The sequence below is a fragment of the Salvelinus alpinus genome, chromosome 31 (genome assembly GCF_045679555.1).
Source record: "Salvelinus alpinus chromosome 31, SLU_Salpinus.1, whole genome shotgun sequence".
Taxonomy (NCBI): domain Eukaryota; kingdom Metazoa; phylum Chordata; class Actinopteri; order Salmoniformes; family Salmonidae; genus Salvelinus; species Salvelinus alpinus.
In genome coordinates, this window is record NC_092116.1 from 6,294,116 (window position 1) to 6,312,690 (window position 18,575).

At 43.0% G+C, this 18,575-nt stretch overlaps 1 protein-coding gene across 10 annotated transcripts in view; it reads right to left on the reverse strand.

Moving 5' to 3' along the window:
• The window catches only part of LOC139561873 (EH domain-binding protein 1-like protein 1), a 63,957-nt gene that overhangs the window by 34,973 nt on the left and 10,409 nt on the right, over positions 1-18,575 (reverse strand). For 4 of the 10 annotated variants that reach the window (XM_071379236.1, XM_071379235.1, XM_071379245.1 and 1 more), the window contains exons 3-14: positions 18,361-18,456; positions 18,191-18,244; positions 17,798-17,979; positions 14,074-14,222; positions 11,831-11,890; positions 10,660-10,914; positions 7,401-7,631; positions 6,996-7,208; positions 5,435-5,581; positions 4,508-4,729; positions 4,122-4,181; positions 3,756-3,912 (exon numbers count right to left, since the gene is read on the reverse strand). In XM_071379236.1, the coding sequence (XP_071235337.1) occupies positions 3,756-3,912; positions 4,122-4,181; positions 4,508-4,729; positions 5,435-5,581; positions 6,996-7,208; positions 7,401-7,631; positions 10,660-10,914; positions 11,831-11,890; positions 14,074-14,222; positions 17,798-17,979; positions 18,191-18,244; positions 18,361-18,456 (1,826 nt within the window). Of the gene's footprint in view, positions 1-21; positions 799-3,755; positions 3,913-4,121; positions 4,182-4,507; positions 4,730-5,434; positions 5,582-6,995; positions 7,209-7,400; positions 7,632-10,659; positions 10,915-11,830; positions 11,891-14,073; positions 14,223-17,797; positions 17,980-18,190; positions 18,245-18,360; positions 18,457-18,575 lie in introns of those variants that run through there. The other 6 variants (XM_071379237.1, XM_071379238.1, XM_071379239.1 and 3 more) reach the window with 6 other exon arrangements.

Below are 18,575 nucleotides of genomic sequence, written 5' to 3' on the forward strand. Positions count from 1 at the left end.
TGTGCACCATGCCACACTTACCCCCAATCCATGGTTACCCCTTGTTCTTTTGAACGTCTTGAAACTCTTGTTGTTTTGGGAGAATATTTAGGAGCATCTTTCTTAGGGACCAGTGTCTGCCCCTGCTCTTTCTTTGGGTCTTTCTCATTTGGCAGACCCCTCTGCGACACTCTGTACAACCGTGTGGTCTGCAACTCAGTGAGGTGGGAGGGCGGGGCCATCATCCTCTGCTGCCCACTGGTTACTGTCACAATCTGTTCAGGCTCTGGTTTGGCTAACGGTGTCCCTATCTGCATGGACATCTTGTTCAAGTGACTCCTCGTTCTGTCAAGTGACTTCATGGATGTGACTGTGGGCTCAGGTAAGCCTGGCCTTTGCATGGGTGCAAAAGGGAGAGGTTGCTGAGGTGTTGGAACTGGGAGTGCCCTGATTGACCTCTCCTCTGCCTGACATTTTGCAATCGGTTTTGGCATCTCAAAATATTGGAGCCCCGGAACAGAGGGTGCTCGGGGGCTAAAGGGCAGGAGAGGGCTCATGCTCTCAGCTCTGAGGGACAAACAAATCAAGGTCAGAGTTCAGAGGTCAAGGGAGGGAGGAGATTGCATCTCCATAGCAACAACGCAGTGAAAAACAGGCAAGGTTCCCCATCTCAAGCACGGTCAGAGGTGCTACTGTAAGGGCACAAGCACAACCTTTGCTAAGGATTTTACATGAATTCTTTGGCATACTTCTAGAGTTAGCATACTACTAAATTGCACACAAAGTAGACAACCAACAAGCGCTCAGTCAAAAAAAGTTAATCATGTAAGACAATCACTGGGACAAGACGAGCAGAAATCTCTCTATGTATTTAAAATGTTTACATTTGACCCTTATTTAATAACTAGGCAAGTACGTTTTTAAGGACAAATTCTTATTTACAATGATGGCCTATTGCAACAGCTTTGCAGCTTGAGGAAACTTGACACACTATAAATCTGCCTACCTACCAGAAACTGATACAATCGTTTTGGTTTCACTATTGACAACCAGGTAGTTTCCAATGAATCACAATATTTCAGATGGATACATTGCTACAGTGACAAAATATGTAGTTCTAGCTTTGCAGTGCCAAAGCAAACAAATGGTTATAATTACAACTTTTAACCAGGTAAGCTAGTTGAGAACAAGTTCTCAATTTACAACTGCGACCTGGCCAAGATAAAGCAAAGCAGTGCGACACAAACAACAACACAGAGTTACACATGGAATAAACAAGCGTACAGTCAATAACACAAAAAAAAAAAAAAGTCTATACACAGTGTGTGCAAATGGCGTGAGGAGGTAAGGCAATAAATAGGCCATAGTAGCGAAGTAATTACAATTTAGCAGATTAACACTGGAGTGATAGAGGAGCAGATGATGATGTGCAAGTAGTGATACTGGTGTGCAAAAGAGCAGAAAGTAAATAAAAACAATATGGGGATGAGGTAGGTAGATTGGATGGGCTATTTACAGATGGGCTATGTACAGCTGCAGCGATCGGTTAGCTGCTCAGATAGCTGATGTTTAAAGTTATTGAGGGAAATGTAAGTCTCCAGCTTCAGCAATTTTTGCAATTCGTTCCAGTCACTGGCAGCAGAGAACTGGAAGGAAAGGCGGCCAAAGGAAGTGTTGGCTTTGGGGATGACCAGTGAGATATACCTGCTGGAGCATGTGCTACGGGTGGGTGTTGTTATCGTGACCAGTGAGCTGAAATAAGGCGGAGCTTTACCTAGCATAGACTTATGACCTGGAGACAGTGGGTCTGGCAATGAATATGGAGTGAGGGCCAGCCAACTAGAGCATTCAGGTCGCAGTGGTGGGTGGTATAAGGGGCTTTGGTAACAAAACGGATGGCACTGTGATAGACTGCATCCAGTTTGCTGAGTAGAGTATTTGAAGCTATTTTGTAGATGACATCGCCGAAGTCGAGGATTTGGTAGGATAGTCAGTTTTACTAGGTTAAGTTTGGCGGCGTGAGTGAAGGAGGCTTTGTTGCGAAATAGAAAGCCAATTCTAGATTTGATTTTGGATTGGAGATGTTTGATATGAGTCTGGACGGAGAGTTTACAATCTAGCCAGACACCTAGGTATTTGTAGTTGTCCACATATTCTAGGTCAGAACCGTCCAGAGTAGTGATGCTAGTCGGGCAGGCGGGGGGCGGGCAGCGAACGGTTGAAAAGCATGCATTTGGGTTTTACTGGCGTTTAAGAGCAGTTGGAGGCCACGGAAGGAGTGTTGCATGGCATTGAAGCTCGTTTGGAGGTTAGTTAACACAGTGTCCAAAGAAGGGCCAGATGTATACAGAATGGTGTTGTCTGCGTAGAGGTGGATCAGGGAATCACCCGCAGCAAGAGCGACATCGTTGATATATAGAGAGAAAAGAGTCGGCCCGAGAATTGAACCCTGTGGTACCCCCATAGAGACTGCCAGAGGTCCGGACAACAGGCGCTCCGATTTGACACACTGACCTCTGTCTGCGAAGTAGTTGGTGAACCAGGCGAGGCAGTCATTTGAGAAACCAAGGCTATTGAGTCTGCCGATAAGAATACGGGGATTGACAGAGTCGAAGGCCTTGGCCAGGTCGATGAAGACGGCTGCACAGTACTGTCTTTTATCGATGGCGGTTATGATATCGTTTAGTACCTTGAGCGTGGCTGAGGTGCACCCATGACCAGCTCGGAAACCGGATTTCACACCGGAGAAGGTGTGCAATCTGAAATGGTCAGTGATCTGTTTATTAACTTGGCTTTCGAAGACTTTAGAAAGGCAGGGCAGGATGGATATAGGTCTATAACAATTTGGGTCTAGAGTGTCACCCCCTTTGAAGAGGGGGATGACCGCGGCAGCTTTCCAATCTTTAGGGATCTCGGACGATACAAAAGAGAGTTTGAACAGACTGATAATAGGGGTTGCAACAATGGTGGCGGATAATTTTAGAAAGAGAGGGTCCAGATTGTCTAGCCCAGCTGATTTGTACGGGTCCAGGTTTTGCAGCTCTTTCAGAACATCTGCGATCTGGATTTGGGTGAAGGAGAAGCTGGGGAGGCTCAGGCAAGTAGCTGCGGGGGGTGCGGAGCTGTTGGCCGGGTTGGGTTAGCCAGGAGGAAAGCATGGCCAGCCATAGAGAAATGCTTATTGAAATGTTCGATTATCATGGATTTATCGACGGTGACCGTGTTACCTAGCCTCAGTGCAGTGGTGTTGATACCATGTTGATCGCAGACAGCACAAGATTTTTGTGCAATAACACGACAGCTGCCTTAGACTCAAACACAACTCCTTCAGACAGTTATCCAAGACACTATATCTATGTCACCATTATGACTAATAAGAAGAGTACACCGACTACAGCAACACTGGGAAAACCACAGCATTGACGAGAAGAATTGTTACACAAGACATTTCCTTGAAGTCGGACGTTTACTGTGTTCCTGACATACCACTAAATAGATTTAGGCCTTTTCAAGTTACTACGAATGTGGAATTCACTCCTCACAGTTATCAATAAGTTCAAATGACCATACTTTTGTCTTTCAAAGTGGCCTTCACTGTGTCACCTTACATCGTTGTCTTACAAAACGCCATTGTGCAAAAAAATAACCACAAAAAAACAGACCATGCTCACCATGGACATTGAATGGAGATGTAGAGGTTCAAACCAAACCAGCCGTTCCAAGCATGAACAATGAGCACCACCACCAGTAGCTGTATAACCTTTGAATTCACTCACCCTGCCGTTCCCTGGACAACCTCCACTCCAAACATTGAGTCTGCCCCCCATCTTCCCGCGCAAGCTCTTGTCTCAAAGGGCTTAGCCAATGGGTCAAGTGTGGATGTTGATGGGTCTGCCCTCTGATTGGCAATACTGATCATTCCAGCAGTGCGGGCTAGAAGGGACAACATCATGAAGATTCATCTGACGCCATCAGTACACACCGTCTTGACTGTGGGCCAAATCTTGACTTAAAATTATAGGGCACAGATCTTCATGTTTTGAGCCAAGTTAAGTACACAGATCTCAAGTTAGGATTTGGCCCTGTGTATAGATTTAGGGATGTTCCTAAAAGGTATTGTGGTTGCTTAAGGTCCTACTCACCGGGAGTTGTGGCAGTGGTGTATTCCTCCTCTGTCAGAGTGCTCAACTGCCTCTGAAACTCTAGAAGGGAAAAGACAGGACATGGTTAGACCTGATTATCTTAACGGGAGAGTTAGCTTGGCACCCAGCTTGGCACCCGTGACGTGCCAAGCTGGCAATGAATGAAGGAAACACATTTAATGCTAACATAACATTCGTACAATCAATAACAATTAGCAAGAGACTGTTACAACCAAAACAACTCGATAGGTGCCAAGTGTTCGCATGTGACGATTGACAAGGGAATACATGTTATCATCATAGCATTCTATCATGAATGTCCCCATTATTAAACATGAGGACTTTGTCAGTGAACACCTTTCTGTTTGTCGCCTCAGGTTGTATACCTGTCTCTTGGGGAGCAGTGACTGGTGCTGGGAGGGGGGCAGTGGGGACTTGAGTCTGAGAGCCAGCAGCGAGCACAGGGGAAGGAACAAGATAGGGGGTGAGAGGAGAGGGTGAGTGGGGGAGCTCCAGAGGAGGGGAGACCAGCCTCTTCAAATTGGGGTGGACCATGGTGGGAACCACCTGGTGCATCCATTCTGCAGTCTGGAGCGCAGCAGGGGGGACTGAGGTTGACAGTGAGAAAGAGAGAGAAAAGATAGGACACAGGGAAGACAAGGGGGGGAAAAGGAGAAGGGAGGAAAGAGGAAAGAATTTGATTCATAAGCGTTTCAACCAGTTGGGATCTAAGTACAATTTTGTAGACTGGTTAGACAAGCATTTGTCCAATGTCCATGCTTTGGGCTGAATCTCACTGAGATCTGTACCTGACTGGGAGACAGTGGCAGAAGCAAGATCTGCAGCACACGGCGAAGCGCCGATAGCATGAGGGGAGGGACCAGGAGCAGGGTCATAACATTGGGCAGCGGTAGGGTCAGAAGCAGTAGGAAGCCCAGGGGTGGGAACAGTGGGATCAGAGGAAAGATCAGGGGTAGAGGATAGGGAAGGGTCAGGGGTGGCGGTTGGGGCAGGGGCTGGGTAGATGGGAGTAGATGAGGAAGAATCAGAGATGATGGCAGGCGCAGAAGCAGGGGTGAGGACAGGAGCATCAGAGCCAGAGGAGGTTACGAGAGGGGGGGATGAGGACACAAGAGTGCGGTAAGGTGCTCCAATTGGGTCAGATGCGTAATCAGGGGTGGGGAGAGAGGAGGATGCAGGAGACGAGGCTAGGACAGGGGGGGGTAAGGGGAGAGGAGACTGCAACATGGATGAATGGGACACATCAAGGGAGAATGACATGTAGGAATCAAGCTGAGAGAAAGCAGGATTACATGGTGTCTCCATGGACCACTTTGTCTGCTCTAGAGGCACAGGCTCCACTGGGTCAGGGGGAGAGAGGTGCAGAAATTTGGGGGAGAGGGCCGGCTGGGCCAGAGGGGCCTGGGATTTTGGCGGTCTCCATTCACTCTGCCAGGGTACTGTGAGGGAGGGATGAGAAGGGGTAGAATGGAGGGAGGGAGAGGAAACAAGGGATTAAAATAAGGCACAAGTTTGAGAGAGAGGGACAGGAGAGAGGAGATGAGGGAGAAATAGAGGGATGGTATGTGGGTGGTTAGAAAAGATATTGGAATAGAAAGGGTATTCAGATTGGAATAAAGAAGAATTTTTGCCTTGAAGAATGGGCAAAAATCCCAGTGGCTAGATGTGCCAAGCTTATAGAGACATACCTCAAGAGACTTGCAGCTGTAATTGCTGCAAAACGTGGCTCTACAAAGTATTGACTTTGGGGGGGTGAATAGTAATGCACGCTCAAGTTCCCATTTTTTTTTGTCTTATTTCTTGTTTGTTTCACAATAAAAAATATTTTGCATCTTCAAAGTGGTAGGCATGTTGTGTAAATTAAATGATACAAACCCCCCAAAAATCTATTTTAATTCCAGGTTGTAAGGCAACATATAGGAAAAATGCCAAGGGGGGTGAATACTTTCGTAAGCCACTGTATTGCAAATTTCTAGTCAACAATGGGGGGGTGGTTGCTTCCTACAAAAGCACAAAATATGTGCATTTCTAGCCATCTTTGAAAAGCGAGTCAGGTAAAGAGCTTTTTTATGCTTTAAAGACGCAATTTGGCCCCGTTAAGAATATAGTTGAATAGCCCTGTCATAGCCCTTCTAAGGATACCCTTTCCACTCCCTATTTAATCTTGATCTTGTGACTGACTGGTTTAGAACCAGGTCTCCTGCATGTCATAAGACTGTGTTAGCCCCTGGTTCAAACCCAGTCAGTCACGAAAGCAATATTAAATAGGGAGTGGAAAGGGTATCCTTAGAAGGGCTATTCAACTATTCAGCCAAATTGCTGTTTTTGTGACACTCCTGTCTGACATGTCATGCATGGCCTGTGATCATCATAGATGGGAACAGAAGGTAGGTCCATGTTAAATAAAGGTTAAATAAAAAAATAAAAAATTCCCTGGCTGGCAAAGTACCAGGATGTTGTCTCTGGTTTTGAATCTGAACTGAATTTGAAAACTGGAGAAGTTAAATACATGAAACTTTGATAAACTTGAAATTATAGTTTTTAAACTTGATACACAGACAATGAATGAAATATCTTCCATATTGAAACTAAATATATAAATATTGAATTTGAATATTCAATTAAATTGTAATTGAATTTTTTTACTGAATTAAATATTCATTCAATTCAGTTTCAAATCAGGAAATACAAGTCCAATTTATGAATTAAATGATTCAATTTGTGCATTACAAATTCAAAAATATTACATTTAAATTCAATATCCTAATACAAATTCAAAATGTTGGAATTTAAATATAATTTCTGTTGGCACTGAAATCACTCCATATGCTTTGCCTTGTGCCTGTGTCGTACCTGTCTCGGGGGCTGAGGGCAGGCTGGTAGGCCTAGTGAGGGCAGAGCCCGGCTCTGCCAGGGAGGTGATGTATGCTTTGGGCCGACAGGGGACAGGGAGGGGCTGGGAAGTAGGAGGGGAGGTGCCGAAAGTGGTGGAAGAGAAGGAGGAGGATGAGAAGGAGGGGACGCTCTGGGGTCTCCAAGCACTGGTGCGAGCAGCAGCATAGGTGGCTGAGAGAAGACAGGAGGATGGAAAGAAGAATGTGGGGGGTAGAGAAGATGAAAGGAAAGAGGATGGTGATGAACAGCTACTACAGACAAAAGAGAACTTACAGAATCAAAGACAAATTGCATCCATGCAGTAAATTGAAATGAAGGACAAATGCCTTGAAACTATCCCATCAATTTCTGTGCATGCAGTACCTGTCTGTGGAATATCCGAGAAAGAGGGAGGTGGAAAGACAGATGGGGCAGAGGGTGAAGAGGAGAGAGGAGAGGTGGAAGAGGAGGAAGGCCCAGTGAAGGAGGCTGAGAGGGGTCTTGATGGAGAGAAGGTGGGGAGACCAGGGGCCACATGGCCCTCAGCAAGACTGGCAGGTTCAAGGGCCGGGTCAGTCTGGAAGCCACAGGGCCTCCGGCCTACAGATATGGGCACTGAGAGAAAACGGTAGAGGAGAGAGTAGAGGAGGAAGAAAGAGAGGAGTGAAGGAAAAGGGAGAGGGCAGACAGTGAGAAACAGAAAGCATATTAAAGATGGGTTGAGAAATTAGAATCAAGCTTGACCAGTGCAGAGAGTAGAACAATTGTGTCCTTCAGCATGGCTTAATGTAAAAAAAACAATGTTTTTTTTTTAAAGTACATGCTTTCTCTTGAAACTGGCCTGAGTAAACTAAACTACTCCACAACTAAACAGCCCTATTAACTGTGATCTCACTTCCCTAGCAACAGTCAAGGACCAACGCCAGAAACCATAAATACAGTATGACACCGCTTTGATGAAGAAATTCACTGCGAGCTAAGGCAGTTGCTATGGAAATGAAGCAATTGCCTCTGGCAATCTCTGCAATAAACATTTAACGCCTGGCATTTCGGTCAGTGGAGAAAATAATTATTCCAGACCCCTGTGTGTCTCTAGAGACTCAAGGTAATTCAGGACATTCAGTTCATTCCTCAAGGAATGTGTCGACATGTTTTTCCCAATCTTGCCATAGCTTTACTGATGTAAACAGCAGGGGGTGCTTCAGACCATAGAAAGATAGAGTCAGGTCCAAAATGTTTGGCACCCTTGATAAAGTATAATAATGAATAATACAAATACTGAGCTATATATATGCTCAACACAATGGGAAATGTATATTATTTTATACTAATACAATTGCTCAGAGAAAGAGAGTTTGTTTAACAAGTAATTAAGTTTTTTTTCTAAAAAAGATAAGGGTCAAAATGATTGGCAGTCCTGTTTTCAATACATTTCTATAGACGGGTTGGTCAAAAGCGACGCGTACGCATCTCTGGGCCAAAACAGATGGGGTTGTCTTAGACTCTTGTCTTAAACTATATTTCTGTCACACCTTTCTTTGTGCTTGTCTCCACCCCCCTCCAGGTGTCGCCCATCTTCCCCATTATCCCCAGTGTACTTATACCTGTGTTCTCTGTTTGCCTGTTGCCAGTTCGTTTAGTTTTTCGTCAAGCCTACCAGTGTTTTCCCCCCGTGCTCCTGTCTGTCTCTAGTTCCTGTTTTCTAGCTTTACCAGTCTTTTACCATTCTGCCTGCCTTGACCCTGAGCCTGCCTGTCATTCTGTACCTGTTATACCACCCTGAATTACTGACCTCTGCCTGCCCTGACCCTGCCTGCCGTTCTGTACCTTTCAGACTCTGCTCTGGACTACTGACCTCTGCCTGCCTTTGACCCGTCGTTTGCCTGCCCCCCTGTTTTTGTAATAAAGTTTTGTTACTTTGAAACTGTCTGCATCTGGGTCTTCTCCTGAGCCTTGACAATTTCATCTATATTCAACTATATTTTCGCATTTTTTATGAAAACAAATACATTTGCACAACGAGCACTTGTTGTCTCTCAAATACATCGTTACAGTTGTTGGTTAGCTAGCGAATTTTTGCCATATTAGCTTAGACATGACATCAGTCAAAACAAGACATGGTATCAAGAACAAGATACAATGACCTGAAGCGAGTCACCTACGATTCCCCATATGGCAGCTTCTTGTCATTGTTGCTATCTATTCACGCCTTCTGGCCACATCGATGCGCGCAACATTTTAGTGACGTTATCAGCCCCTCAAAAATGATGAAATTGAAGAATACATTGGAAGGGATCTTAGACCATTCCTCCATTCAGAATCTTTCCAGATCCTTGATACTCTTTGTCTGTGCTTATGGACTGCCATCTTCAATTCAAAGAGCTCTAATTTCACGTCATCCAGCAAATGTAAACGCCTGGAGTTTGCTGAGTTCTGCATATGCAGAAAAGAACCCATTACATACTGTAAAATATGGTGGTGGCTCTTTGATGTTATGGGGCTATTTTGCTTCCACTGGTCCTGAGGCCCTTGTAAAGGTCAACGACATCATGAACTTTACCCAGTACCAGGACATTTTAGCCAAAAATGTAGTTGCCTCTACAAGGAAGCTGAAACTTGGCTGAAAATGGATGTTCCAGCAAGACAATAACCCCAAGCACACATCAAAATCGACAAAGAAATGGTCAATTGAAACAGAAAACATTTTGCAATGGCCATCTAGGTCTCTGGACTTGAAAACCATTGAAAACCTGTGGTTTGAATTGAAGAAGGCAGTCCATAAACACCGATGAAGGATATCAAGGCTCTGGAAAGGTTTTGTGTGGACGAATGGTCTAAGATCCCTCCCAATGTGGACTCCCATCTCAAAACATTTGAGAAAAAGTCTCAGTGCAGTTATCCTCGCAAGGTGAGGTATTGAAAGGTATTGAAAACAGGGGTGCAAATCATTTTGACCTCTATCTTTTTTAGAAAAAAAGCTTACTTGCTTTAAACAAAATCTCTTTCTCTGAGCAATTGTATTAGTATAAAATAATATAATTTCCCCAAAATTGAGAATACAATATAGCTCAGTATTTGTATTATTTATTTTATACAGTCTTTTTTTTGCCCATCTTTATCAAGGGTGCCAATAATTTTGGACCTGACTGTACATGGCATAACATGGTAATGGCCCCTTTACTGTGTTCAAGTGAGACAGAATACCCAAACAACAAAACTCAGAATCAAACATTTGGGTATCCCTCGGCGGTATCCTTACCTTGAATAAAAGCTGCTATTTGACCTTTTACTTATTACAATAGGTGTAGTCTATGATTAAAGCTGTAATCCGTACTTGGTGAAACTGCCACGTCCGTTTGTGATGTCACAACAACAAAGTAACTTCAAAACAACAGACAGTTTTTCCCCCCTCAGACATCATTGCACGTGCGATAGAACAGCAGAGTATGTACTACGATTTTTTTCCCCCCCACGATGCTGGATGCTCATCTCCTACGTTTCACCAACAGAACAAAACAAAACAATAACAAATGTGCTGCGGGCGAACAGTTGCGCTGTTTCACCTTATGCGGATTTCAGCCGGAAATCGATTTATTTCAGCTTTATCACTGTGATGTCTGTAAGTCAGTCAGTCTGCCAGTACCTGAGCCAGCAGCGGGCTGGAAGATTTTGGGCAGTGCAGGTGGGTGGGCGCGGACAAAGGCTGGCACTTGGTAGGCATAGGGGGAGGGTCGTGCCTGCTGAGCGGTGCCCGCGGGGCCAGTGGTGAGTCGGGAGCGGGCGGCAGGGGCGGGAGGCAGGGCGGAGGGGTCGAGGGGTACGGGCAGAGGGGTGCGTGACAGATGTGAGATGGTAGACACAGTGCCAGATGAGCTACTCCAATCCATCTTACTGGCAGCTGGGTGAGAGATGAGGACGGGGTGGGAGGGGAGGCGATGGGCAGAAAAAGGAGGAAGATGGAAAAGAGAGTAGGAGCAAAGGATAAAAGGGAGGACAGATGCAGGAGAGAACAGAATAGAATGGCAGGGAAAGTAGAGAGAGAAAGTGGTGTAGAAAAATGGACCAAAGAGATGAGAAGATAAGTGAGATTCAGTTGAGGAAGAGAAGAGAGGAAGGGAAACAGAAGTGAAAACAGAAGGGAAGAGGAAGTGAGAAAAGGGAAGAGGGGAAGATTGAAAGAATATAAGCAATGGAGAGTGATAGTACTCGGATACTCATACCATACAGTCAAACTGTACAGTTGCTCGAATTACCGATTCTTTCTTACTGTAACTCTTCATTATCAATGATTAAACCCTACTCCCATTTCTATGTGCCAGGGACAAGAATTCCTGGTTAGGCCCCTGCATTCAGTCCCACAGTTGAATTACAGTACATTTGATACTGTACATGAGAAGAATTTAAAAGAAAAAGCTCAGCTCCTATGGACACCTTAGGACTCTGTATTGTGTAACCATACATTTTAACATCTATCAGATTCCATCACTTCAAACAGTGATTTAAACGACTGGTCATTTGTTTGCTTAATTTACCCTTGCGGAGAGTATCTGATTAAATATGAGAATGTAATGAGGTATACAACTTAATTTGAAACCTAATTGGCTAATATCCATTCGGTTTAATAAATATGATTCATCGAACCATACAAATTATGTATATAGGTTGATGATCAATATTTAGACAAATGCTTATAACCCATGAATATCATAATTTCAAATGAGGGATGGGATGTTATATAGAAGGAGAAGGGATAGGGGAAAAAGGCCAATCAGGATTCAGAGGAGGTGGGAGCAGGGGAGGAAACAGGAAGTTACCTGTGGCCTCTGGGTCAATCACAGGTCTCCATGCCTGATCACGTATTCTCCTTGTGGAAGCTTTCAAAGTAGAAGGAAGGAAGGAAGGAAGGAACATATTCAATTAAAGGAAAAGGAAAGAAAAGGAAGGAAATTAAATTGATATACTATGGAAAGGGAAGCTTGGCGTGGAAAGAGAGTTTCTTGGCATTCATACATTTGAAAGGGAAAATGTTGAACAGGGAAATTGGGCCACCGTAGTTGAGACATAGGTGTGAGGCTGGAGAGTGGAGCAACATGTTATGCCGGTGTATTGAGCAATGTTTTTAAACATAAATGCTTAAAATAGAATTGTCACACCTCATATGGCTGGCAATCATATGTGCAAAGTAAACATCTCCTATGACAGTTTTGTTTACCTGTTACTACAGTTGAAGTCGGAAGTTTACATACACTTATGTTGGAGTCATTAAAACTCGTTTTTCAACCACTCCACAAATTTCTTGTTAACAAACTATAGTTTTGGCAAGTCGGTTAGGACATCTACTTTGTGCATGACACAAGTAATTTTTCCAACAACTGTTTACAGACAGATTATTTCACTTATAATTCACTGTATCACAATTCCAGTGGGTCAGAAGTTTACATACACTAAATTGACTGTGCCTTTAAACAGCTTGGAAAAATCCAGAAAATGATGTCATGGCTTTAGAAGCTTCTGATAGGCTAATTGACATCTTTTGAGTCAATTGGAGGTGTACCTGTGGATGTATTTCAAGGCCTACCTTCAAACTCAGTGCCTCTTCGCTTGATATCATGAGAAAATCAAAGAAAAACAATTGGAGACCTCCACAAGTCTCGTTCATCCTTGGGAGAAATTTCCAAACACATGAAGGTACCATGTTCATCTGTACAAATAATAGTACACAAGTATAAACACCATGGGACCATGCAGCCGTCATACCGCTTCGGAAGGAAACGCGTTCTGTCTCCTAGAGATGAACGTACTTTGGTGTGAAAATTGCAAATCAATCCCAGAACAACAGCAAATGACCTTGTGAAGATGCTGGAGGAAACAGGTTCAAAAGTATCTATATCCACAGTAAAACAAGTCCTATATCGACATAACCTGAAAGGTCGCTCAGCAAGGAAGTAGCCACTTCTCCAAAACCGCCATAAAAAAGCCAGACTACGGTTTGCAACTACACATGGGGACAAAGATCGTACTTTTTGGAGAAATGTCCTCTGGTCTGATGAAACAAAAATAGAACTGTTTGGCCATAATGACCATCGTTATGTTTGGAGGAAAAAGGGGAGGCTTGCAAGCCGAAGAACACCATCCCAACCGTGAAGCACTGGGGTGGCAGCATCATGTTGTGGGAGTGCTTTGCTGCAGGAGGGACTGGTGCACTTCACAAAATAGATGGCATCATGAGGATGGAAAATTAGGTGGATATATTGAAGCAACATCTCAAGACATCAGTCAGGAACTTAAAGCTTGGTCGCAAATGGGTCTTCCAAATGGACAGTGATCCCAAGCATACTTCCAAAGTTGTGGCAAAATGGCTTAAGGACAACAAAGTCAAGGTTTTGGAGTGGCCATCACAAAGCCCTGACCTCAATCCCATAGAAAATGTGTGGGCAGAACTGAAAAAGCGTGTGCGAGCAAGGAGGCCTACAAACCTGACTCAGTTACACCAGCTCTGTCAGGAGGAATGGGCCAAAATTCACCCAACTTATTGTGGGAAGCTTGTGGAAGACTACCTGAAACGTTTGACCCAAGTTAAACAATTTAAAGGCAATGCTACCAAATACTAATTGAGTGTATGTAAACTTCTGACCCAGTGGGAATGTGATGAAAGAAATAAAAGCTGAAATAAATAATTCTCTCTACTATTATTCTGACATTTCACATTCTTAAAATAAAGTGGCGATCCTAACTGACCTAAGACAGGGAATTTTTACTCGGATTAAATGTCAGGAATTGTGAAAAACTGAGTTTAAATGTATTTGGTTAATGGTGTATGTAAACTTCTGACTTCAACTGTATATGCATCACTGTCAGATGAAGTGGATAAGTAGACTTGTGTTTTTTCAGTGTGTATGCAAGATTAGTATATAGCTACTGTATTTATCAGCGTGGCAGTATTCCAGACCAGAGCATTTTGAGTGTCTCTGTCTCTGTCACATTTTCTCTAAGCCTGGACTAGATCTCGGAACATGAAAACACTGATGACTTGTGTCATGTCTGCTGAGACCACTACCTGTGACGGGAGTTGCGGCTCCCATGCTGGCTCCTATGCTGGCTCTTCTTCCGCCCTCTTCCTCGTCACTATCGTTGAAGTCATCCAGGTTGCCGATGTCACTCTGCTTCAGGCTCATCAGACTGGCCAGACTCTGCATGTCCTCATCTCTGTAGAGGAGAAAGGAAGCAACAAGCCTTATGACTCATCCCAAAACAGTAATATTGTCTAAACGACAGTTTATGACTAATCATTGAACATCATCAACTCACTATACAGGTGTATACAGGTCAGTAATGGCCAACTCAAACGTTTATATACTGTACCTATCCACTACATACCTACTTGTATTGCACTGTGTGTTATTTAACTGTAAGCTTAGTTGAAAGAAAGTTGGCTCAAGGCTTTTTCAACTTTACATAATGTGGTAAACTGTTTAGTACAGGGTGGTTTGAGTAATAAAACACACACACACACATACATATTCATATACATATGAATATATACATAAACTATATACATATACAGAAAATCTTTGGAGGGAGTTGAAAGTCTGTGTTGCCCAGCAACAGCCCCAAAACATCACTGCTCTAGAGGAGATCTGCATGGAGGAATGGGCCAAAATACCAGCAACAGTGTGTGAAAACCTTGTGAAGACTTACAGAAAACGTTTGACCTCTGTCATTGCCAACAAAGGGTATATAACAAAGTATTGAGATAAACTTTTGTTATTGACCAAATACTTATTTTCCACCATAATTTGCAAATAAATTCATTAAAAATCCTACAATGTGATTTTCTGGATTTTTTCTCATTTTGTCTGTCATAGTTGAAGTGTACCTATGATGAAAATTACAGGCCTCTCATCTTTTTAAGTGGGAGAACTTGCACAATTGGTGGCTGACTAAATACTTTTTTGCCCCACTGTATATATATATATATATATATACACAGTACCAGTCAAAAGTTTGTACACACCTACTCATTCAAGGGTTTTTCTTTATTTTTACTATTTTCTACTTTGTAGAATAATTATTTTTATTGGCCTGTCTGAGATATGGCTTTTTCTTTGCATTTATTTAATGAAGCTGCCAGTTGAGGACTTGTGAGGCATCTGTTTCTCAAACTAGACACTCTAATGTACTTGTCCTCTTGCTCAGTTGTGCACCGGGCCTCCCACTCCTCTTTCTATTCTGGTTAGAGCCAGTTTGAGCTGTTCTGTGAAGGGAGTGGTACACAGCGTTGTACGATATCTTCAGTTTCTTGGCAATTCCTCGCATGGAATAGCCTTCATTTCTCAGAACAAGAATAGACTGACGCGTTTCAGAAGAAAGTTCTGGCCATTTTGAGCCTGTAATCGAACCCACAAATGCTGATGCTCCAGATACTCAACTAGTTGAAATAAGGACAGTTTTATTGCTTCTTTAATCAGCACAACCGTTTTAAGCTGAGCTAACATAATTGCAAAAGGGTTTTCTAATGATCAATTAGCCTTTTAAAATAATCAACTTGGATTAGGTAACACAATGTGCCATTGGTACACAGGGGTGATGGTTGCTGATAATGGGCCTCTGTACGTCTGTGTAGATATTCCATTAACAATCAGCCGTTTTCAGCTACAATAGTAATTTACACCATTAACAATGTCTATACTGTATTTCTGATAAATTTGATGTTATTTTAATGGATTTTTTTTTGATTTTCTTTCAAAACAAGGACATTTCTAAGTGACCCCAAACTTATGAACGGTAGTGTATACAGTGCAAGAAAAAGTATGTGAACCCTTTGGAAATACCTGGATTTCTAATAAATTGGTCATCAAATTTGTTCTGATCTTCATCTAGGTCACAACAATAGACAAAGACTGTCTGCTTAAACTAATAACACACAAACAATTATACATTTTCATGTCTTTATTGAACACACAGTGTAAACAATCATAGTGCAGGGTGGAAAAAGTATGTGAACCCTTGGATTTAATAATAACTGGTTGACCCTCCTTTGGCAGCAATAACCTCAACCAAACATTTTCTGTAGTTGCGTATCAGACCTGCACAACGGTCAGGAGGAATTTTGGACCATTCCTCTTTACAAAGGTCAGCAATACTCTTGGGATGTCTGGTGTGAACTGCTCTCTTGAGGTCATGCCACAGCATCTCAATCGAGTTGAGGTCAGGACTCTGACTGGGCCACTCCAGAAGGCATATTTTCTTCTGTTGAAGCCATTCTGTTGTTGATTTACTTCTGTGTTTTGGGTCGTTGTCCTGTTGCGTCACCCAACTTCTGTTGAGCTTCAATTGGTGGACAGATAGCCTAACATTCTCCTGCAAAATGTATTGATAAACTTGGGAACTCATTTTCCCGTTGATGATAGCAAGCTGTCCAGGCCCTGAGGCAGCAAAGCATCCCCAAACCATGATGCTCCCTCCACCATACTTTACATTTGGGATGAGGTTTTAATGTTTTTTCTTTTTTTCTCCTCACATGGTGTTGTGTGTTCCTTCCAAACAACTCAACTGTAGTTTCATCTGTCCACAGAATATTTTGCCAGTTGTGCTGTGGAACATCCAGGTGCACTTTTTCAAACTTCAGACGTGCAGAAATGTTTTTTTTTGGACAGCAGTGGCTTCTTCCGTGGTGTCCTCCCATGAACACATTCTTGTTTAGTGTTTTACGTATCATAGACTAGTCAACAGAGATGTTAGCATGTTCCAGAGATTTATGTAAGTCTTTAGCTGACACTCTAGGATGCTTCTTAACCTCATTGAGCATTTTGCGCTGTGCTCTTGCAGTCATCTTTGTAGGACGGCCACTCCTAAGGAGAGTAGCAACAGTGCTGAACTTTCTCCATTTATAGACAATTTCTCTTACCGTGGACTGATGAACATCAAGGCTTTTAGAGATACTTATGTAACCCTTTCCAGCTTTATGCAAGTCAACAATTCTTAATCTTAGGTCTTCGGAGATCTCTTTTGTTCGAGGCATGGTTCACATCAGGCAAAGCTTATTGTGAATAGCAAACTCAAATTTTGTGAGTGTTTTTATTAGGGCAAGGCAGCTCTAACCAACATCTCCAATCTTTAGGTTAGCTGTCTCCTGACTCCAATTAACTTTTGGAGAAGTCATTGGCCTAGGGGATCACATACTTTTTCCAACCTACACTGTGAATGTTTAAATGATGTATTCAATATAGACAAGAAAATACAATCATTTGTGTGTTATTAGTTTGTCTATTGTTGTGACTTAGTTGAAGATTTGATGAATCAAATTTGATATCCAATTTATGCAGAAATCCAGGTAATTCCAAACGGTTCACATACTTTTTCTTGCCATAGTATGTACACACACAGTATATATTTTGGAGAAAGAAAAAAAATAAAGTGACTAAAACCAAATCGAAACTGTGTAGAAATTATAATGGACCTATATTCATAGTTTCTTGACAGTCTAGCTCGTTAATAATCACTAGACAGTCAAGGAGCATTGAAAATTCCCAAAACGATGGATAGAGGACTATTTTTTGCAAATTTTAACGGCAAAATCTGTGAGGCCCTCCTGACCTCGTGGTTGAAGACGAAAATGCGCCCCCCCCCCCGGGGCAAAATAAGTTAGACACCCCTGTTTTAGTACCTCAACCTCTGTCTTCTTGACATAAGGCTATTTAAAAGGTTTACCATATTATCTACTTAACGTAATATGGTAAACCTATGATAAACTTCACTGATTTAAATAAATGGTGACTCACGTGGCCTTGCCCTCTTTGAGGAAGACGCAGGTCAAGGTCAGTTTGAGCGTGGCCTCCACCACCTTCACTGACAGAGGCTTGAGCTTCAGCGTCAGGTCATACTGGGCAGGCGTGGCGCTGGCAAACTTCTTCATGTTGACGTCCACCGATGCCAGCACCTTCCTGTGGCCCTTGTTAGTCTCCTAGAAGGACAAAAGACAGGGGTCATTAGCCAATCGTATGTTTTCAAAGTAATGCTGTTTTGAATCCAATATCACTTCACAGTATATAAGAGGCTTTAACTCAGGACATTTTTGGGTAGCATGTACTATGTCAGCTTTGTCAAACTTATTCCACGAATCCGCCTTGACTAAAAATGGAATTCAGAATTGATGGAAACATTCATTCACTCACATTCTCAATGATGAACGTCCAGTCCTTGTCTTCAAATTCGTCTGCAGTCGGGTCCTAAATGAGAGAGATTTTGAGAATAAGGAAACATGTTTTGACAATTCAAATGCTGATTCATCTAAATCATTTCCCCAATCATTCACACATATCATCCTAGGGTTGAGATGCCATACCTTGAAAAGTGTGACATTGATGTCCAGGTTTTCGGGCACCTGCCATACCACTGTGCCCCTGTAGGGGTTCTTGATGCCCGGCTGCCATCCATGCAGCTGAGGATTGGAAAGCCCAGGTCAGGGAAAGGACCAGAGCAGGTGCTGACCATATGCATTTTATATTGAATAAGCCATGTGTATCTCACAGAGTGCTCAATGTTACTAGAAGTTCATGT